Below are 23,663 nucleotides of genomic sequence, written 5' to 3'. Positions count from 1 at the left end.
CAAATAAGTATATTTGTAAAATGTAATACTGTAGGAAGTCCTGTATTTTGTGATATACATTATAATATTGTAATGAAACAGCAAGGAGCAGGTCTCGAACCCTCGACCTTCTAGCCCGAGGTCCGGCGCGCTATCGACTGTTCTGCAAAAGCATGCTCGTGCGGCACAGTCGAGCGACACAGTCGATTTCCGCGCTTATAAACCCAGGGTCATTACAATATGCACTGAAGACACCCTCTTTGTGAGCACACACTGCACTGTAATTTAGAGTCTGAAACACTACTCTAGTTTTTGCACAAACGTGTGTGAAAGAAAGACAAGGGAGGAGGCCATAGATACTTCACACTGATTTAATGACAATGAAGGGGTCAACGAAGGATTGGTCAGGCTGGAGATTGGGCCGCAATCAGCCCTCCAATAACAGTCCTTTGGTAGTATATTTGTTGGTTCTATTTGGTAGTTCATTGCGATTTGAAGTATTTTGGGACAGTTTATGGACAACGGCGTCAAGTGTGAAGGTTGTTGTTGTGTACAGAGTATTACATAAAATCAGTCACAAAAACATACAACAAATTATAATTGACTATGACTCTGAAATCAGGAAAACATTGTGTCTAGTTTCTTCATCAGGGTGTAGTTTAACAGAGCACATGGAATCGCCCGGATGAAACTGGTCCCCATCCCATTGTAGTATCCTCGTATTCCATGTCTCTCATAGATGCCTGTGAACCCCTGAAGAAATGTTGTGGGTGAAGTTGAACTGAAAGCTGTAAGACAAGGAAGTAAGAATAGCCTGTTATGGACACATCACATCCAGTAAGTTATGTACAGTATGGTACACTGTACCTCACAGACTACAGTGACACAATTATAATCAGGGACAGGAGGAGCATATTGTGATCATATAAACTGACCAAGACACACTTCTGGTCCTAGGGACGGTGGGTGTCCTGGTTAGATCACATGGCCCTAGGGACGGTGGGTGTCCTGGTTAGATCACATGGCCCTAGGGACGGTGTCCTGGTTAGATCACATGGCCCTAGGGACGGTGGGTGTCCTGGTTAGATCACATGGCCCTAGGGACGGTGTCCTGGTTAGATCACATGGCCCTAGGGACGGTGGGTGTCCTGGTTAGATCACATGGCCATAGGGACGGTGTCCTGGTTAGATCACATGGCCCGAGGGACGGTGTCCTGGTTAGATCACATGGCCCTAGGGACGGTGGGTGTCCTGGTTAGATCACATGGCCCTAGGGATGGTGGGTGTCCTGGTTAGATCACATGGCCCTAGGGATGGTGGGTGTCCTGGTTAGATCACATGGCCCTAGGGACGGTGTCCTGGTTAGATCACATGGCCCTAGGGAAGGTGGGTGTCCTGGTTAGATCACATGGCCCTAGGGACGGTGGGTGTCCTGGTTAGATCACATGGCCCTAGGGACGGTGGGTGTCCTGGTTAGATCACATGGCCCTAGGGATGGTGGGTGTCCTGGTTAGATCACATGGCCCTAGGGATGGTGGGTGTCCTGGTTAGATCACATGGCCCTAGGGATGGTGGGTGTCCTGGTTAGATCACATGGCCCTAGGGATGATGGGTGTCCTGGTTAGATCACATGGCCCTAGGGACAGTGTCCTGGTTAGATCACATGGCCCTAGGGACGGTGGGTGTCCTGGTTAGATCACATGGCCCTAGGGACGGTGTCCTGGTTAGATCACATGGTCAGGAAAAGTTATATGCAAAGTTCCTTGAAACAGATAAATGAGTGGCTTATTTTAATTGAATTAAAATGTTCCTGATTATTGTTCTTTGCATGGATCGACCGTTACCTTGAGCTTGCTGCTGCGTCCTGATCACAGCTAGAGGATAGCTGCTCATCTGTCCAGCCGAGAAGGCCACGAAACTGAAAAATAAGAGCTGGGAGTCACTGCTGTAGTCCTGTTGGGTCTTAGCCCAGCTCACAATGGACTGCGAGAGAGGGAGAGAGAGATTGAGGGGGAGGTGAGAAAATGAGAGAGAGGGGGACAGAGAGATACAGAGAGAGAGAAAGGAGAGAGAAATAGAGAGTGGAGAGTCAGTGATAGGATACCCATTAGATTAGATTGGTGTAAAATCAATGGGTTCGAACCCAGGCCTCCTTCATTCATAGGCTTTTGCTCAGAGGGCAAACGACACAATCTTGTGGCACGCAGATAGACAATAAAATAAGGTTGATGTAGTTCATGTTGGGCTCTCTGAACAGGTTGGTCATAGCCAACTCAAGATGGACTGACAGCTGAGAGAGAGAGGGGGGGAGAGAGGAAGAGAGTGGAGCCTGACCTGGTCAGTCATAGCCAACTCAAGATGGACTGACAGCTGAGAGAGAGGGGGGGGGAGAGAGGAAGAGAGTGGAGCCTGACCTGGTCAGTCATAGCCAACTCAAGATGGACTGACAGCTGAGAGAGGGGGGGGGAGAGGAAGAGAGTGGAGTAGATTACTGTAAAACAAGGTTGCTTTATGTTTTCATACCCATCTTGAAGTGTGAACTTGCTCAGAAGGGCTAGAGTTTTCACCAGTCCATTCCACGAATGGAGTGTGTAGGCCAACAAGTGCACACAAGTCCCCATATAGAACTCAATTCATAGATCTCCATGGTAATATACTTGAAATGGAATGTACATGGAGACTGAGTCCCAAATGGTACCCAATCATCTATAGTACACTACAGATAGATAGTACACTACAGATAGTTCACTACAGATAGTACACTACAGATAGATAGTACACTACAGATAGATAGTACAATACAGATAGATAGTACACTACAGATAGTACACTACAGATAGATAGTACACTACAGATAGTACACTACAGATAGATAGTACACTACAGATAGGACACTACAGATAGATAGTACACTACAGATAGATAGTAAACAGATAGTTCACTACAGATAGATAGTACACTACAGATAGTACACTACAGATGTGATAGAGTGTTAGGAGGTCTGACCTGGTGAACGGCACACTCCACCCCAGCGTAGGGAATCATACAGAGGATACTTGGTCTGAAGCCCCTGTAGAAGGATGCAGCAGACTCATTCCTGTAGATGGAGCGGGCACACTGCACCACCCCGCTGTAGGTACCTGCCCATAGGTTCAGTCTCACCTTTAGCACCTGGCAGATGGAGGCAGGGAGCACGTCATTGGTCTAAGTTCTTAACCAATAAATATAGTAGCTAGACATTCCAGTGCTTCTTACAAGTTGTATATTGACAGTGAGAAATTGTTATGTATACAGGTTGACAACGCGCTGGAGAAATCAAAGGCACCAAACTGGTCCCCACTGTGACGACCCTCCCACTCTGTCTGCCGTATTCTCTCTTTGTTCTTGTTTCCTTATTAGGATGTCGGTGGGCGGAGTTGGGAGGGTCGTCAGCTACATGGGAGACACCTGGGCCCGGTGTCTCCCAGGATAAATACACCACTTCCCCATTCATGGAGAGACTCTCTCCAGGCAGACACCTTGATAGATTTGTTTGTGTTTCTTGGTGGTTTTTTGGTTGTTTGTTTTAGCATCTTTCAACACCCTGCATTATCACATTCATGCATGCAAAACACTCACTTACACTACTGATTACTGATTACACACACCATTGTATATTATACTTAGTTACTTTAGTTAATAAATATATATTTTTGTTACTCTTTTTCTACACGTTATCTCCCTTTTGTTACGGTTTTTGAGCCGATTCGTGACACCACCAACACACAGACAGGAATGTATTCAGACTGAGGGCGCGTTCCAGGCCAACTACATTGCAGACATTGCATTTGATAATTCTCTCCTCCTGATTCCTGCTTACAAGCAAAAATTAAAGCAAGAAGTACCAGTGACTCACTCAATATGGAAGTGGTTAGATGACGCTACGTGTTTTGCTAGCACAGAGTGGGAAATATTCCGTGATTCATCCAATGGCATTGAGGAGTATACCACCGCAGTCACCGGCTTCATCAAATCAAATCAAATTGTATTCGTCACATGCGCTGTATACAAGTGAAATGCTTAATTACAAGCCTTTAACCAACAATGCAGTTTTAAGGAAAATAAGAGTTAAGTTTAAAAAAAAAATAGATAAGTAACAAATAATTAAACAGCAGCAGTAAAATAACAATAGCGAGGCTATATACAGGGTGTTACGGTACAGAGTCAATGTGGAGGCTATATACAGGGTGTTACGGTACAGAGTCAATGTGGAGGCTCTATACAGGTGGTACCGGTACAGAGTCAATGTGGAGGCTATATACAGGGGGTACCGGTACAGAGTCAATGTGGAGGCTATATACAGGGGGTACCAGTACAGAGTCAATGTGGAGGCTATATACAGGGTGTTACAGTACAGAGTCAATGTGGAGGCTATATACAGGGTGTTACGGTACAGAGTCAATGTGGAGGCTATATACAGGTGGTACCGGTACAGAGTCAATGTGGAGGCTATATACAGGTGGTACCGGTACAGAGTCAACGTGGAGGCTATATATACAGGGGGCACCGGTACAGAGTCAATGTGGAGGCTATATACAGGGAGGTACCGGTACAGAGTCAATGTGGAGGCTATATACAGGGTGTTACGGTACAGAGTCAATGTGGAGGCTATATACAGGGTGTTACGGTACAGAGTCAATGTGGAGGCTATATATAGGTGGTACCGGTACAGAGTCAATGTGGAGGCTATATACAGGGGGTACCGGTACAGAGTCAATGTGGAGGCTATATACAGGGGGTACCGGTACAGAGTCAATGTGGAGGCTATATACAGGGGGTACTGGTACAGAGTCAATGTGGAGGCTATATACAGGGTGTTACGGTACAGAGTCAATGTGGAGGCTATATACAGGGGGTACCGGTACAGAGTCAATGTGGAGGCTATATACAGGGTGTTACGGTACAGAGTCAATGTGGAGGCTATATACAGGGGGTACCGGTACAGAGTCAATGTGGAGGCTATATACAGGGTGTTACGGTACAGAGTCAATGTGGAGGCTATATACAGGGGGTACCGGTACAGAGTCAATGTGGAGGCTATATACAGGGTGTTACGGTACAGAGTCAATGTGGAGGCTATATACAGGGGGTACCGGTACAGAGTCAATGTGGAGGCTATATACAGGGTGTTATGGTACAGAGTCAATGTGGAGGCTATATACAGGGGGTACCGGTACAGAGTCAATGTGGAGGCTATATACAGGGTGTTACGGTACAGAGTCAATGTGGAGGCTATATACAGGGGGTACCGGTACAGAGTCAATGTGGAGGCTATATACAGGGTGTTACGGTACAGAGTCAATGTGGAGGCTATATACAGGGGGTACTGGTACAGAGTCAATGTGGAGTCTATATACAGGGGGTACCGGTACAGAGTCAATGTGGAGTCTATATACAGGGGGTACCGGTACAGAGTCAATGTGGAGTCTATATACAGGGGGTACCGGTACAGAGTCAATGTGGAGGCTATATACAGGGGGTACCGGTACAGAGTCAATGTGGAGGCTATATACAGGGGGTACCGGTACAGAGTCAATGTGGAGGCTATATACAGGAGGTACCGGTACAGAGACAATGTGGAGGCTATATACAGGGTGTTACGGTACAGAGTCAATGTGGAGGCTATATACAGGGGGTACCGGTACAGAGTCAATGTGGAGGCTATATACAGGGGGTACCGGTACAGAGTCAGTGTGCGGGGGCATCGGTTTCTCAAGGTAATTGAGGCAATAGTATTTGGTATTTTATTAGGATCCCCATTAGCTGTGGCAAAAGCAGCAGGTCTTGGCTGATTTATTTAGATTTTCCCATGATGTCAGGTCTTGGCTGATTTATTTAGATTTTCCCATGATGTCAAGCAAGAGGCACTGAGTTTGAAGGTAGGTCTTGAAATACATCCACAGGTACACCTCCAATTGACTCAAATTATGTCAATTAGCCTATTAGCTTCTAAAGCCATGACATAATTTTCTGTAATTTTCCAAGCTGTTTAAAGGCACAGTCAACTTAGTGCATGTAAACTTCTGACCCACTGGAATTGTGATACAGTGAATTATAAGTGAAATAATCTGTCTGTAAGCAATTGTTGGAAAAATTACTTGTGTCATGCACAAAGTAGACGTCCTAACCGACTTGCCAAAACTATAGTTTGTTAACAAGAAATTTGTGGAGTGGTTGAAAAATGAGTTTTAATGACTCCAACCTAAGTGGATGTAAACTTCCGACTTCAACTGTATGTGCTGAGAGAAGGACAGTGTAGGTAGAGTTAAAGTGACTATGCTAGATAATGAACAGAGAGTTGCAGCAGCATAAAAGAGGGGGCGGGGCAAAGCAAATAGTCTGGGTAGCCCTTTGATTAGCTGTTCAGGAGTCTTATGGCTTGGGGGTAGAAGCTGTTAGGAAGCCTTTTGGACCTAGACTTGACACTCCGGTACCGCTTGCCATGCAGTAGCAAAGAGAACAGTCTATGACTAGGGTGGTTTGAGTCTTTGACCATTTTTAGGGCCTTCCTCTGACACCGCCTGGTATAGAGGTCCTGGATGGCAGGAAGCTTGGCCCCAGTGATGTACTGGGCCGTCCGCACTACCCTCTGTAGATCGGCGGCCGAGCAGTTGTCATACCAGGCTATGATGTAACCAGTCAGGATGCTCTCGATGGTGCAGCTGAAGAACCTTTTGAGGACACATGCCAAATCTTTTCAGCCTCCTGAGGGGAAATAGGCTTTGTGGTGCCCTCTTCACGACTGTCTTGGTGTGTTTGGACCATGATAGTTTGTTGGTGATGTGGACACCAAGGAACTTGAAGCTCTCAACCTGCTCCACTGCAGCCCCGTCGATGAGAATGGGGGCGTGCTGGGTCCTTCTTTTCCTGCAGTCCACAATCATCTCCTTTGTCTTGATCACGTTAAGGGAGAGGTTGTTGTCCTGGCACTACACGGCCAGGTCTCTGACCTCCTCACTAGAGCCTGTCTCATCGTTGTCGGTGATCAGGCCTACTACTGTTGTGTCATCGGCAAACTTAAGGATGGGTTTGGAGTCGTGCCTGGCCATGCAGTCATGAGTGAACAGGGAGCACAGGAGGGGACTGAACACGCACCCCTGAGGGGCCCCAGTGTTGAGGATCAGCGTGGCAGATGTGTTGTTCCCTACCCTTACCACCTGGGGGCGGCCCGTCAGGAAGTCCAGGATCCAGTTGCAGAGGGAGGTTTAGTCCCTGGGTCCTTAGCTTATTGATGAGCTTCGAGGGCACTATGGTGTTGAATGCTGAGCTGTAGTCAATGAACAGCATTCTCACATAGGTGTTCCTTTTGTCCAGGTCATCTGTGGATCTGTTTGGGCGGTATGCAAATTGGAGTGGGTCTAGGGTTTCTGGAATAATGGTGTTGATGTGAGCCATGACCCGCCTTTCAAAGCACTTCATGGCTACAGACGTGAGTGCTACAGGTTGGTAGTCATTTAGGCAGGTTACCTTAGTGGTCTTGGGCACAGGGACTATGGTGGTCTGCTTGAAATATGTTGGTATTACAGACTCAGTCAGGGAGAGGTAGAAAATGTCAGTGAAGAAACTTGCTAGTTGGTCAGCGCATGCTCGGAGTACACATCCTGCGGCCTTGTGAATGTTGGGCTGTTCACTCACATCGGCTACGGAGAGTGTGATCCCACAGTTGTCCGGAACAGCTGATGCTCTCATGCATGTTTCAGAGTTACTTGCCTGGAAACGAGCATAGAAGTAATTTAGCTCGTCTGGTAGGCTCGTGTTGCTGGACAGCTCGCGGCTGTGCTTCCATTTGTAGTCTGTAATAGTTTGCAAGCCCTGCCACATCCAATGAGCGTCGGAGCCGGTGTAGTACGATTCAATCTTAGTCCTGTATTGACGCTTTGCCTGTTTTATGGTTCGTCGGAGGGCATAGCGGGATTTCTTACAAGCTTACAAGAGTCCCGCTCCTTGAAAGTGACAGCTCTACCCTTTAGCTCAGTGCGGATGTTGCCTGTAATCCATGGCTTCTGTTTGGGGTATGTACGTACGGTCAATGTGGGGACGACGTCATCGATGCACTTATTAATGAAGCCAGTGACTGATGTGGCAAACATATTCCAGTCTGTGCTAGAAAAACAGTCCTGTAGCTTAGCATCTGCTTCATCTGACCACTTTTTTATAGAACGATTCACTGGTGCTTCCTGCTTTAGTTTTTGCTTGTAAGCAGGAATCAGGAGGATAGAATTATGGTCAGATTTGCCAAATGGAGCGCGAGAGAGAGCTTTGTACACGTCTCTGTGTGTGGAGTAAAGGTGGTCTAGAGTTTTTTCCCCCCTGGTTGCACATTTAACATGCTGGTAGAAACTAGGTAAAACGGATTTAAGTTTCCCTGCATGAAAGTCCCCGACTACTAGGAGCACCACCTCTAGATGAGCGTTTTTCTGTTTGCTTATGTATATATAATCATTGAGTGGGGTCTTAGTGCCAGCATCGGTTTGTGGTGGTAAATAGACAGCTACGAAGAATATAGTGTGGTCTACAGCTTATCATGAGATACTCTACCTCAGGTGAGCAAAAACCTCGAGACTTCCTTCAGATTTCGTGCACCAGCTGTTGTTTACAAATATACATAGACCGCCACCCTTTGTCTTACCAGAGGCCGCTGCTCTATCCTGACGATGTTTAACCCCCCAGCTGTATATTATTAATGTCATCGTTCTGCCACGACTCGGTGAAACACATTTTGTTACGTTACAGCCTTATCCTAAAACTGATTAAATGAATAATTTTCCTCATCAATCTACACACAATATGATGATGACAAAGTGAAAACAGGTTTTTATACATTTTTGCAAATGTAAAAAACAAAAAAAACAACAGAAATACCTTATTGCCATATTATTCAGACCTTTTGCTATTAGACTCGAAATTGAGCTCAGCTCCATCCTGTTTCCATTGATCATCCTTGAGATGTTTCTACAGCTTGATTGGAATCCATCTGGGGTAAATTCAGTTGACTGGACATGATTTGGAAAGGCACACACCTGTCTATATAAGGTCCCACAGTTGACAGTGCATGTCAGAGCAAAAACCAAGCCATGAGGTTGAAGGAATTCTCCATAAAACTCCGAGACATGATTGTGTCGAGGCACAGACCTGGGGAAGGGTACCAAAACATTTCTGCAGCATTAAAGGTCCCCAAGAACACAGTGGCCTCCATCATTCCTAAATGAAAGAAGTTTGGAACCACCGAGATTGTTCCTAGAGATGGCAGCCCGGCCAAACTGTGCAATCGGGGGAGAAGGGCCTTGGTCAGGGAGGTGACCAAGAACCCAATGCTCACTCTGACAGAGCTCCAGAGTTCCTCTGTGTAGATGGGAGAACCTTGCAGAAGGACAACCATCTCTGGAGCACCACCAATCAGGCCTTTATGGTACAGTGGCCGGACGGAAGCCACTCCTCAGTAAACGGCACGTTACAGCCTGCTTGGAGTTTGCCAAAAGGCACCTAAAGACTCTCAGACCATGAGAAACAAGATTCTATGGTCTGATGAAACCAAGATTGAACTCTTTGGCCTGAATGCCAAGCGTCACGTCTGGAGGAAACCTGGCATCATACCTACAGTGAAGCATGGTAGTGGAAGCATCATGCTGAGGCGATGTTTTCAGCGGCAGGGACTGGGAGACTAGTCAGGATCGAGGGAAAGATTAACAGAGCAAAGTAGTGAGAGATCCTTGATGAAAACCTTCTCAGGGCCTCAGACTGAGGTTCACCTTCCAACACGACAACAACCCTTAACACACAGCCAAGACAACGCAATGGCTTCGGGACAAGTCTCTGAATGTCCTTGAGTGGCCAAGCCAGAGCCCGGACTTGAATCTGATCAAACATCTCTGGAGAGACCTAAAAATAGCTGTGCAGCAACGCTCCACATCCAATCTGACAGAGAGAAGAATGGGAGAAACTCCCCGAATACAGGTGTGCCAAGCTTGTAGCGTCATACCCAAAAAGACTTCACACCCCGGCCGTCCTACAATCTAAGCTAGATGTCCTCAATCTCACACAAATTATCAATGAACCTACCAGGTACAACCCCAAATCCGTAAACACGGGCACCCTCATGGATATCATCCTGACCAACCTGCCCTCTAAATACACCTCTGCTGTCTTCAACCAGGATCTCAGCGATCACTGCCTCATTGCCTGCGTCCGTAATGAATCTGAGGTCAAACGACCACCTCTCATCACTGTCAAACTCTCCCTAAAACACTTCAGCGAGCAGGCCTTTCTAATCGACCTGGCCAGGGTATCCTGAAAGGATATTGACCTCATTCCGTCAGCAGAGGATGCCTGGTTATTTTTAAAAGTGCCTTCCTCACCATATTAAATAAGCATGCCCCATTCAAGAAATGTAGATATAGCCCTTGGTTCACTCCAGACCTGTCTGCCCTTGACCAGCACAAAAACATCCTGTGGCGTACTGCATTAGCATCAAATAGCCTCCGCGATGTGCAACTTTTCAGGGAAGTTAGGAACAAATATACACAGGCAGTTAGGAAAGCAAAGGCAAGCTTTTTCAAACCGAAATTTGCATCCTGTAGCACAAATTCCAAAAAGTTCTGGGACACTGTAAAATCCATGGAGAATAAGAGCACCTCCTCATAGCTTCCCACTGCACTGAGGCTAGGAAACACTGTCACCACCGATAAATACACGATAATTGAGAATTTCAACAAGCATTTTTCTACGGCTGGCCATTTTCCACCTGGCTGCCCCTACCCCGATCAACGGCCCTACACCCCCCCACAGCAACTTGCCCAAGCCTCCCCACTTCTCCTTCACCCAAATCCAAATAGCTGATGTTCTGAAAGAGTTGCAAAATCTGGGCCCCTACAAATCAGCTGGGCTAGACAATCTGGACCCTCTCTTTCTAAAATTATCCACCGCCATTGTTGCAACCCCTATTACTAGCCTGTTCAACCTCTCTTTCGTATCGTCTGAGATTCCTAAAGATTGTAAAGCTGCCGCGGTCATTCCCCTCTTCAAAGGGGGAGACACTCTAGACGCAAACTGTTACAGACCTATATCTATCCTACCCGCCTTTCTAAGGTCTTCGAAAGCCAAGTTAACAAACAGATCACGGACCATTTCGAATCCCACCATACCTTCTCCGCTATGCAATCTGGTTTCCGAGCTGGTCATGGGTGCACCTCAGCCACGCTCAAGGTCCTAAACGATATCATAACCGCAATCGATAAAAGACAATACTGTGCAGCAGTATTCATCGACCTGGCCAAGGTTTTCGACTCTGTCGTGCTATGGGTGGGTGCTGGTATGGTGACCAGTGAGCTGAGATATGGCGGGGCTTTACCTAGCAAAGACTTATAGATGACCTGGAGCCAGTGGGTCTGGCGACGAATATGAAGCGAGGGCCAGCCAACGAGAGCATACAGGTCGCAGTGGTGGGTAGTATATGGGGCTTTGGTGACAAAACGGATGGCACTGTGATAGACTGCATCCAATTTGCTGAGTAGAGTGTTGGAGGTTATTTTGTAAATGACATCGCCGAAGTCAAGGATCGGTAAGATAGTCAGTTTTACGATGGTATGTTTGGCAGCATGAGTGAAGGATGCTTTGTTGCAAAATAGGAAGCCGATTCTAGATTTAATTTTGGATTGGAGATGCTTAATGTGAGTCTGGAAGGAGAGTTTACAGTCTAACCAGACACCTAGGTATTTGTAGTTGTCCACATATTATAAGTCAGAACCGTCCAGAGTAGTGATGCAGTGTTTAATTGCTAAATTGTAATTACTTCGCCACTACGGCCTATTTATTGCCTAATCTTACTTCATTTGCACACACTGTATATAGATTTTTCTATTGTGTTATTGACTGTACGTTTGTTTATTCCATGTGTAACTCTGTGTTGTTGTTTGTGTCGAACTGCTTTGCTTTATCTTGGCCAGGTCGCAGTTGTAAATGAGAACTTGTAAAAAAAAAAAAAAATCTGAGTAAAGGGTCTGAATACTTACGTAAAGGTAATATTTTCGTTTTTTATTTTTAATAAATGTGCAAACATTTCTACAAACCTCTTTTTGCTTTGTCATTATGGGATATTGTGTGTAGATTAATGAGGGGGGGGAACCATTTAATACATTTTAGAATAAGGCTGTAACGTAACAAAATGTGCAAAAAGCCAAGGGGTCTGAATACTATCCAAATGTACTGTATATCAGCAGTTCAGACCTGTCATAGCGCTCTGGTACCTCTAGAGGGTAGAAGACAGCATGTATATCTGTAGTTCAGACCTGTCTTAGTGCCCTGCTACCTCTGCAGGGTAGAAGACAGCATGTATATCTGTAGTTCAGACCTGTCATAGCGCTCTTGTACCTCTAGAGGGTAGAAGACAGCATGTATATCTGTAGTTCAGACCTGTCTTAGTGCCCTGCTACCTCTGCAGGGTAGAAGACAGCATGTATATCTGTAGTTCAGACCTGTCTTAGTGCCCTGCTACCTCTGCAGGGTAGAAGACAGCATGTATATCTGTAGTTCAGACCTGTCATAGCGCTCTGGTACCTCTAGAGGGTAGAAGACAGCATGAGCCACCGCCCCAGATACACAGCCCAGCCCAAACCTCTGCTGTACTGACAGGCTCTCCTGCTGCCAGCCCTGGGTGTACACCTTCATCTGGAGAGAGAGAGAGAGAGAGAGAGAGGTACCCGCTAATTATCAAAATCCAGAAAAAAGACGTTAAATTCAACCACCTAAAAGGAAGTGATTCCCAAACCTTCCATAACAAAGCAATCACCTACAGAGAGATGAACCTGGAGAAGTCCCCTAAGCAAGCTGGTCCTGGGGCTCTGTTCACAAACACAAACAGACCCCACAGAGCCCCAGGACAGCAACACAATTAGACCCAACCAAATCATGAGAAAACAAAAAGATAATTACTTGACACATTGGAAAGAATTTGACCAAAAGGTAGAGCAAACTGGAATGCTATTTGGCCCTAAACAGAGAGTACACAGTGAGCATGGCCTTACTATTGAGATAGGTCTCCGTTGGCAGACCTGGCTCTCAACAGAAGACAGGCTATGTGCACACTGCCCACAAAATGAGATGGAAACTGAGCTGCATTTCCTAACCTCCTGCCCAAATGTATGACCATATTAGAGACACATATTTCCCTCAGATTACACAGACCCACAAAGAATTCCAAAACAAATCCAATTTTGATAAACTCCCATATCTACTGGGTGAAATACCACAGTGTGACTTCACAGCAGTAAGATGTGTGACCTGTTGTCACAAGAAAAGGGCAACCAGTGAAGAACAAACACCATTGTAAATACAACCCATATTTATGTTTATTTATTTTCCCTTTTGTACTTTTAACTATTTGCACATCATTATTACACTGGACATAGCCATAACATGAAATGTGTCTATTCTTTTTGAACTTGTGAGTGTAATGTTTACTGTACATTTTTTATTGATTATTTCACTTCTGTTTATTATTTATTTCACTTGCGTTGGCAATGTAAACATATGCTTCCCATGCCAATAAAGCTCTTTGAATTGAATTGAATTGAACTGAGAGAGAGAGAGGGGGGGGATAGGGTAAAGTATCCATATCCGAACGTATTGGTTGTAAATTCTCCAGTGGTGTCACGTTCCTGACCTTATTTCCTTTGTTTTGTCTTTGTTTAGTTGGTCAGGACGTGAGCTGGGTGGGCATTCTATGTTATGTGTTTCTATGTTGGGTTCATTTTCAATTAGCCTGATATGGTTCTCAATCAGGGGCAGGTGTTTTACGTTTCCTCTGATTGAGAACCATATTAAGGTAGGCTGTTCTCACTGTTTGTTTGTGGGTGATTGTTCCTGTGTCAGTGTTTGTGCCACACGGGACTGTTTTCGTTCGTTTCGTTTATTTCATTCGTGTGTTCCTTCCTGTTCGTGCGTTCATGTTATATGTTCAGGTCTGCTCACGTCGTTTATTGTTTTGTAGTTTGTTTAAGAGTTTTTCCGTCTTCGTCTTTCTTCAATAAACAAACATGTATTCAACCCACGCTGCGTTTTGGTCCGATCCATGCTCCTCTTCAGACGAGGAGGAAGACGAGCGTTACAGAATCACCCACCAACCAAGGACCAAGCAGCGGGGTAACAGGCAGCGGCAGCAGGAGCAGAGAAAGGAGGAATGGACATGGGAAGACGTTTTGGTCCGATCCATGCTCCTCTTCAGACGAGGAGGAGGACGAGCGTTACAAGTGGCCTACGTGTTATTACAGTACGTTTTACCTGAGCGTAGATGAGACACTGTAGAGTTGACTGAGGGGTTCCCTTCAGCACGTTCACAACGTTCCCCTGCCACATAGACCTCACACCACCGGCCTTTAGCTCTCTGAATCCCTGGGCGGACGCCTTGGATCCATACACCTAAATACACACACAATATCTTCTTTAATTATTAACCTCCAGTCCATGGATTCACGGTTCATACAGGTAACAGCCAAAACAATAGAGACACCCAGCTTCAATTAGCAACGGTCATCGAATTTGTAAAAATGTTATTAAAAAACAATTCAAATAAATACAATAGTTGGATAATGGATGAAGATGATCCAAACTGTTAGAATTGTATAATCCATCAGATATTGAATTCATTATACAAAATTATACAATATTTTACTGGCACAGATATTCTAATGAATGGAGTAGAGGGATTTTGGTAGGAATTCAATATTCAATTTATTGTTAATTTAAAAAATGTTTTGGGGGGCATGGCACTCATATATATACAGTATATATATTTTACTAATAGTTTCAGGTATTAAAAAAAAAAAAATATTGTGTTAAAATTGAGAAAATGAAATATGCCTAATTTGCATAAATACACTGGGTGTATTTGCATATATCAAACATTAACATATAGTGTTGGGACAGGACTGCACTCACCTGCGCTGTCTAAACTGCCTCATAACTTATCTAATGTATACGTTGCATTGTTTGCGAGATCCGACAATAATATCACTATAATCTGAGTGTTCATTTTTGGGGAAATTGCTTTAATTTCATCGCATCTAATTTGTAAAAATGTCAACTGTACTAAATAATACGTTTTTTTCAATTCCCATTTAAAAAAATAAAGTCGTATTTCTTCTCTTTCTTGTGATGTAAGTGTCGAGATAGTGCGTTAAATGCCAGACGAAGCTTTTGTCGTTTTTATAGATACAACGGAAAGACAAAGGTATTTCATTGGACCCCTTCCAGCCATTACCGGGGTATGTTTGACAGGTCCTTTACAAGCCTTTCCACAGTCGTAATGTTAACGGGGGAAAAAACGATAGACACAAGCCAGAGTATGAAAGAGACGCAGGAGTAAAATGAAAGCAATCAATCCAGCGATTCCCTAAAACACAGTAAATAGTTGGCCGAAGAAGACAGATCCTTAGGTGGGAGTTGCTACTTCAATGCACCTTGGCATAGATTCTACAACAGTGACGTGTATGCACGGATTCCTCCCCCAAAACATTGACCAATATTACAAATTAATTTATCTTTCTGTGTTTCACAATTTTCCTTAAATTCGCAAGAGGCTGAGGGGAGAAGAGGGGGAGGGCCAGAGGTGTGTGTGTGTGTGTGTGTGTGTGTGTGTTGAGAGCACTTGTTGAGAGAGCAGAGGCAGCGGAGTTATGGCGTGTCAACTTTTTTACCGGTTGTAGGTAGGCTATTTAGATTGGTCATTATGGAGACTCCCTTTTTGGAAAACGACTTTAGGCGCACTAGAGCTCTTTAGATAAATTCGCTCGGAGGTGGTTTAAAGTAAACTGCATTCTAATGTCAATAACAGTATCAAATGAAGGCTTTTACTCATGCTCAGTTCCAGGGTCTGGACCGCTGTGCAAGAGCGGAAATTTGACATGGAAGTTATCAATTGTGATTATGATCACAGCTCTATCATAAATGTATCATTCTCCACATTTAATGTCAGTTTCATTGTGGACTTTTCCCTGAAATGAGATGTTGGCATGTTGGCCTATCAGGGGCTATAAAATACCTACATCTAGCTCAGCAAACCATCTCAAAGCTAAATTGAAATTATAAACCCAGATTTTAGTCAGTAGCCTATGCCTATTGAAATAACAAGTCAATCTCACAAATAGGCCTTTTATAAAGTTTTGTAGTCTTAACAGCTAACACATAATAATGGCACAATTACCAGAAAATACATTCATTTTTAAAAGTTGGTCGAAGTGTTTCGTCTACAGAGATTTCAAGATCCTCTGTCCAACTTTCACCACTCAAACTCTCCTGTCGGATTTACCAATAGTTATGCACATGGGCAAACAGGATTTATTTACAATTATAACGTGGGTGGTTTGAGCCCTGAATATTGTCCATATACCACACCTCCTCGGGCCTTATTGTTTCATCATTATCGTCATATGTGAACATTATCATCCTATGTGGGCATTATCATCCTATGTGGGCATTGTCATCCTATGGGGGCATTATCATCCTATGTGGGCATTATCATCCTATGTGGGCATTATCATCCTATGAGGGCATTGTCATCCTATGTGGGCATTATCATCCTATGTGGGCATTATCATCCTATGAGGGCATTGTCATCCTATGTGGGCATTATCATCCTATGTGGGCATTATCATCCTATGAGGGCATTGTCATCCTATGTGGGCATTATCATCCTATGTGGGCATTATCATCCTATGAGGGCATTGTCATCCTATGTGGGCATTGTCATCCTATGTGGGCATTATCATCCTATGTGGGCATTATCATCCTATGAGGGCATTGTCATCCTATGGGGGCATTGTCATCCTATGGGGGCATTGTCGTCCTATGAGGGCATTGTCATCCTATGTGAGCATTATCCTCCTATGTGGGCATTGCCATGGTAACCAAAATAATGTCCTGCACAGCCTTTTTATACATGACCCTAAGCATGATGGGATGTTAATTGCTTAATTAACTCAGGAACCACACCTGTGTGGAGGCACCTGCATTCAATATCCTTTGTATCCCTCATTTACTCAAGTGTTTCATTATTTTGTCAGTTACCTGTAGGTCTCTACTGTTCGTTGCTGTAGAATTGGGGTTAGAGTTCGTTTCTGAACCATGTGAATATGAGACTACGAACTCTGGCAATGCAAAGTGTTACTGGGTGTTATCAAGCTGTATTAAAGAAGTGTTTAGGTTATAATATTGTTCCTGTAGTTGTGTCTTGAGGCGGTCGATAGGAGCAGTCAGGGTTCTGGACACGGCGTCGGCCAGTCCTGCAGCCAGGACGAAACTCCTCCATTCCCCTGAGCCTGCTGACAGGTTCGGGGGCAGCTCCAGGGGCATGGTCCGGCTCTCACCCACATCAAACACCTGTAGAAACAGACAGGAAGACTTCCTCAAACACCTGGAGAGGCAGACAGGAAGACTACATCAAACACCTGGAGAGGCAGACATGAAGACTACATCAAACACCTGGAGAGGCAGACAGGGAGACTACCTCAAACACCTGGAGAGGCAGACAGGAAGACTACCTCAAACACCTGGAGAGGCAGACATGAAGACTTCCTCAAACACCTGGAGAGGCAGACAGGAAGACTACCTCAAACACCTGGAGAGGCAGACAGGAAGACTACATCAAACACCTGGAGAGGCAGACATGAAGACTACATCAAACACCTGGAGAGGCAGACATGAAGACTACATCAAACACCTGGAGAGGCAGACAGGAAGACTACCTCAAACACCTGGAGAGGCAGACAGGAAGACTACCTCAAACACCTGGAGAGGCAGACAGGAAGACTACCTCAAACACCTGGAGAGGCAGACAGGAAGACTACCTCAAACACCTGGAGAGGCAGACAGGAAGACTACCTCAAACACCTGGAGAGGCAGACAGGAAGACTACATCAAACACCTGGAGAGGCAGACAGGAAGACTACCTCAAACACCTGGAGAGGCAGACAGGAAGACTACATCAAACACCTGGAGAGGCAGACAGGAAGACTACATCAAACACCTGGAGAGGCAGACAGGAAGACTACCTCAAACACCTGGAGAGGCAGACATGAAGACTACATCAAACACCTGGAGAGGCAGACAGGAAGACTACCTCAAACACCTGGAGAGGCAGACAGGAAGACTACATCAAACACCTGGAGATGCAGACAGGAAGACTACCTCAAACACCTGGAGAGGCAGACAGGAAGACTACATCAAACACCTGGAGAGGCAGACAGGAAGACTACATCAAACACCTGGAGATGCAGACAGGAAGACTACCTCAAACACCTGGAGAGGCAGACAGGAAGACTACATCAAACACCTGGAGAGGCAGACAGGAAGACTACATCAAACACCTGGAGAGGCAGACAGGAAGACTACCTCAAACACCTGGAGAGGCAGACAGGAAGACTACATCAAACACCTGGAGAGGCAGACATGAAGACTACATCAAACACCTGGAGAGGCAGACAGGAAGACTACATCAAACACCTGGAGAGGCAGACAGGGAGACTACCTCAAACACCTGGAGAGGCAGACAGGAAGACTTCCTCAAACACCTGGAGAGGCAGACAGGGAGACTACCTCAAACACCTGGAGAGGCAGACAGGAAGACTTCCTCAAACACCTGGAGAGGCAGACAGGAAGACTACCTCAAACACCTGGAGAGGCAGACAGGAAGACTACCTCAAACACCTGGAGAGGCAGACAGGAAGACTACCTCAAACACCTGGAGAGGCAGACAGGAAGACTACATCAAACACCTGGAGAGGCAGACAGGAAGACTTCCTCAAACACCTGGAGAGGCAGACAGGAAGACTACCTCAAACACCTGGAGAGGCAGACAGGAAGACTACCTCAAACACCTGGAAAAGCAGACAGGAAGACTACCTCAAACACCTGGAGAGGCAGACAGGAAGACTACATCAAACACCTGGAGAGGCAGACAGGAAGACTACCTCAAACACCTGGAGAGGCAGACAGGAAGACTACCTCAAACACCTGGAGAGGCAGACATGAAGACTACCTCAAACACCTGGAGAGGCAGACAGGAAGACTACCTCAAACACCTGAAGAGGCAGACAGGAAGACTACCTCAAACACCTGGAGAGGCAGACATGAAGACTACCTATATCACCAACCGACAGACAGACTCCTTCAACAGGGGCTTCAGACCCAGCATGCAATGTATGATTTCCTACACTGGGGTGGAGTGTGCCGTTCATTAGATAAGACAACACACACACACACACATACACACATACATAGCAGACTACATCTCACAAGGACAACAGCAGAGTTTGAATTTTCATTGTTGGACATAAAAGAGTGTAAAAACACCAGGAAATCGTGTGTCTGAATCTAGTTGATGATCCCTGGGCTACGGTGTGACTAGCTGGGTTTGTACCCGGCTCGTCTGCACACCACAATACTGTGTTAGGCACTAGCTCAGGGAGCTAACGCAATTCCTCTTGTCTCAAGCACTTCGAGCGTCATCTAATGATGATCTCCACACTGTTGGAGCTCTAGGAAGCTAGGCCCAGGTCTCATCAGTGTGACAGACTGGTCTCTTGTTCACTAGAAGACTGTGTTAGGCCTCTGAGCTAAAGGCTAGGCATTAACCCTATACGAAGGCGCAGAGAAACGAAGACCCAATGCCTCAGCGTCTCACCAGAGTGTGTTTCCATGAAGTGACCAGTTCTCCCAGGTTCTCTGCAGGGTTGAGGATAACATGCTGTAGGAACTCTCCCCAGTCCACGGTCATAGAACTGTCCTCATCCATCCTGTCAACAACAATAACATCAACAACATCAACAATCAAGATAATGGGTCGGCCATGATGATATTCAATTAATTAATAAACATATTGACAAAAGTGAATGATCCTGTTAGCATCCATATTCTACAGGTCTGTACTGTGTTGTAGACTTGATCCAATTGTGCCCAATATAATAATTGCATTGGAGTCTATGTGTGATTAGTGTTAAGTTAGACATTAAGTCTGTCAATACATGCAATTAATTTGTTATTACATATTAATCAATATTATCACAATGTTTTTACGATGTAATAACCAACAGAGCGAACAGTGAGAGGATAGAAAAGGGGGGGAAAAGGCACTCTTACATTTGTATAATTCTTTTTGCATTCGGCTTTGATATGTTCACTCCTAACTCCTTAAATAGATCTATGATTTCCTCCTGGCCAATGACCCCTAGTCAGAGAAGACAACATGACCCCTAGTCAGAGAATACAACACGACCCCTAGTCAGAGAATACAACATGGATAGAAACAGCATGGATCATGTCAAATGTGAATTTCTGGGCCCATATTTATCAAGCGTCTCAGAGTTGAAGTTCTGATCTATGATCAGTTTAGATACATTTCTGGGCCCATATTTATCACGTCTCAGTGTGTAGGTTCTGATCTACGATCAGTTTAGCCTTGTAGATCATACACTCTTAGAGGAAGTAGTTCTATATAGAATGAACCCTATTTCTAAGAGTGTATGGAACCAGATTATTATGGACAGTCAGGAAGGACCTGATCCTAGATCAGCCCAGAGCTGTGAATAATGAAGGCCTGATCCTAGATCAGCACAGAGCTGTGGATAATGAAGACCTGACCCTAGATCAGCCCAGAGCTGTGGATAATGAAGACCTGACCCTAGATCAGCCCAGAGCTGTGGATAATGAAGACCTGATCCTAGATCAGCACAGAGCTGTGGATAATGAAGACCTGACCCTAGATCAGCCCAGAGCTGTGGATAATGAAGACCTGATCCTAGATCAGCCCAGAGCTGTGGATAATGAAGACCTGATCCTAGATCAGCACAGAGCTGTGGATAATGAAGACCTGATCCTAGATCAGCCCAGAGCTCTGGATAATGAAGACCTGATCAGAGATCAACACTTCTACTTTGAGATGATAAATTAAGGGCTTGTCAGTAAGTGTTTCACGGTAAACTCCCAGGTTAGGTTGAGAGACAGACAGACAGACAGACAGACAGACAGACAGACAGACAGACAGACAGACAGGCAGGCAGGCAGGCAGGCAGGCAGGCAGGCAGACAGACAGACAGACAGACAGACAGACAGACAGACAGACAGGCAGACAGACAGACAGACAGACAGACAGACAGACAGACAGACAGACAGACAGACAGACAGACAGGCAGGCAGGCAGGCAGGCAGGCAGGCAGGCAGATAGACAGACAGACAGACAGGCAGGCAGGCAGACAGACAGACAGACAGACAGACAGGCAGACAGACAGACAGACAGACAGACAGACAGACAGACAGACAGACAGACAGACAGACAGACAGACAGACAGACAGACAGACAGACAGCAGTTGAAGTTGCTTCCTCCTAATTCTAAAGGTGTGTTATGAGTACAGCACAAGGTCCTGTTGCTGGTGTTCTGTATATGTAATTTAAAACACAACAATGCAAGTCTCCATTAGGTAAATACATTTGACCTTCAAAACTATTCATTTCAGTTTATATAATTTTTTAAATATAGCACTTTAAGTCACGTCAAAAAAAAAAGACTCTTCATTGCATCTATTGCATGTAGACCTAGTGCTACTGTGCAAAAACAAAAGACAAAAGCATGCTCAGACTGTCCTCTATGATACTGGAATGCCCCTGTCCCCGGGGTTAGGCCCTAAGATTAGCCTACCAGCTTTTAACGCACCGAAGATTGGACTACACAACCATTCCACTTACCGCATTTATTCTTGTCAAGGGCCATGAAATGAATTCTCCATTTCTTCTCTCTGTCCCTCATATAGCTTAGAAATTCGTCATAATCTAGACGTCCATCCTTGTTTCTGTCATAGTTATTAACGACAGTCTGGAAAAGTAAAAAAAAAGGGCAGGCTATCATTTGGCTGCACCATATGAATAGACATTAGACGTACATGTTGACTCTCCCGTTATGCTGCTGGTAAATTAGAATAGGCCATACACATTTTTATTTATATTAGTTATCAAATATTGTAATAAATAAATACCTGAGCCTTCTGATCTGCAGCCATAATTCCCGTTTTTTTCATCTCATTGTGAAGTTCTTCTACTGATATAGACCCGTCGTTATTCTTGTCTAGTTTCACAAACAAACCACGAAACTGATCCATGATTCTTCAATAATATATATTTTTAATGACAAAATTTGAAATGGAATATAAATAACACTAATTCTCGTCTGTCTTAATTCTACTACAACTACAGGCTATTATTAAGGTGCAAAGGCAATGTGCTTTTTTTTTGTTGGTCCATATGAACGCTGAGTCATAAAGCACCGGCAGCCCGAGTGAGCACCGTCTTCAATGCGGTAGATGCTCCTCTACGGCGATAGACATGATGATGACGCCGTAGCCCTACTGTAAAGACATGAGCCTGCACTTCCACCACTGTCCACCAGGTGTAGTGCTGAGCATAGACAAACAGACTGGCCACTGGTCCAGTCAGTGTATTTAACTGATCTGAAATAGATGAGGGAGGCCGGGTCACCAGGGCCCCAAATAAAAATAGACTATGACGACTTGACCCATGACAACAACAAAAAACCCATCCCATTCTAACTCCCGGGTCTATAACTCTCTGTTGGTTAATGTATAGGCCTAATGGTTCACCTTCTATGTTATCGAAGGTCGGAGGTCCAGTATTGTTTCAGAACACTGACATGCTTGAATGGTCCGGAGATGGGGAGTCGGTCGGGGAGAGGACAGCACAGAGGTCAATGTCTGGGGTTCATGAGGGACTATGGGTCATAGTTCATTCAGGCCTAATTCTATCGACCTTATTCCGGAAATCAGTGGCACCCTATTCCCTATGTAATGCACTACTGTTGTGCCATTTGTGACAAGGCTCATACTAGGTTGATGGGTCAGAGGTCATTTAGGCCTAGTTCTGTTTATGTTATGTAACAAGAAGGGATCACTCTGAGATAAGTACGGGTCAGAGAGGTACAGGCCAGAGAGGTACGGGTCAGATAGGTACGGGTCAGATAGGTACGGGTCAGAGAGGTACGGGTCAGAGAGGTACGGGCCAGATAGGTACGGGTCAGAGAGGTACGGGTCAGATAGGTACGGGTCAGAGAGGTATGGGTCAGAGAGGTACGGGCCAGATAGGTACGGGTCAGAGAGGTACGGGTCAGATAGGTACGGGTCAGAGAGGTACGGGTCAGAGAGGTATGGGCCAGATAGGTACGGGTCAGAGAGGTACGGGTCAGATAGGTACGGGTCAGAGAGGTACGGGTCAGATAGGTACGGGTCAGAGAGGTATGGGTCAGATAGGTACGGGTCAGAGAGGTACGGGTCAGAGAGGTACGGGTCAGAGAGGTACGGGTCAGAGAGGTACGGGCCAGAGAGGTACGGGCCAGATAGGTACCCGTAGGTACAGGTCAGAGGTTAGTGTCTGTCTCAGTAGGTACAGGTCAGAGGTTAGTGTCTGTCTCAGTAGGTACAGGTCAGAGGTTAGTGTCTGTCTCAGGAGGTACAGGTCAGAGGTTAGTGTCTGTCTCAGGAGGTACAGGTCAGAGGTTAGTGTCTGTCTCAGTAGGTACAGGTCAGAGGTTAGTGTCTGTCTCAGTAGGTACAGGTCAGAGGTTAGTGTCTGTCTCAGTAGGTACAGGTCAGAG

The 23,663-nt window shown here is 45.4% G+C and overlaps 1 protein-coding gene across 1 annotated transcript; it reads right to left on the bottom strand.

The window, feature by feature from the left end:
* Positions 1–382: 382 nt before the first annotated feature.
* slc25a24l (solute carrier family 25 member 24, like) lies at positions 383–22,158 on the bottom strand. The gene is made up of 10 exons (XM_039003568.1): positions 22,036–22,158; positions 21,749–21,875; positions 20,146–20,233; positions 19,691–19,802; positions 17,229–17,388; positions 14,293–14,432; positions 12,571–12,681; positions 2,986–3,150; positions 1,824–1,962; positions 383–767 (listed from the first exon to the last, which is right to left on the bottom strand). The coding sequence occupies exons 1-10, from the start codon at positions 22,156–22,158 to the stop codon at positions 598–600; spliced, it is 1,335 nt and encodes a 444-aa protein (XP_038859496.1). The 3' UTR covers positions 383–597.
* Positions 22,159–23,663: the final 1,505 nt, after the last annotated feature.

Source organism: Salvelinus namaycush, chromosome 11, assembly GCF_016432855.1.
Source record: "Salvelinus namaycush isolate Seneca chromosome 11, SaNama_1.0, whole genome shotgun sequence".
NCBI lineage: Eukaryota > Metazoa > Chordata > Actinopteri > Salmoniformes > Salmonidae > Salvelinus > Salvelinus namaycush.
The sequence above is the reverse complement of the archived record's forward strand: the minus strand, read 5'-3'. Positions and strand labels throughout refer to the sequence as shown.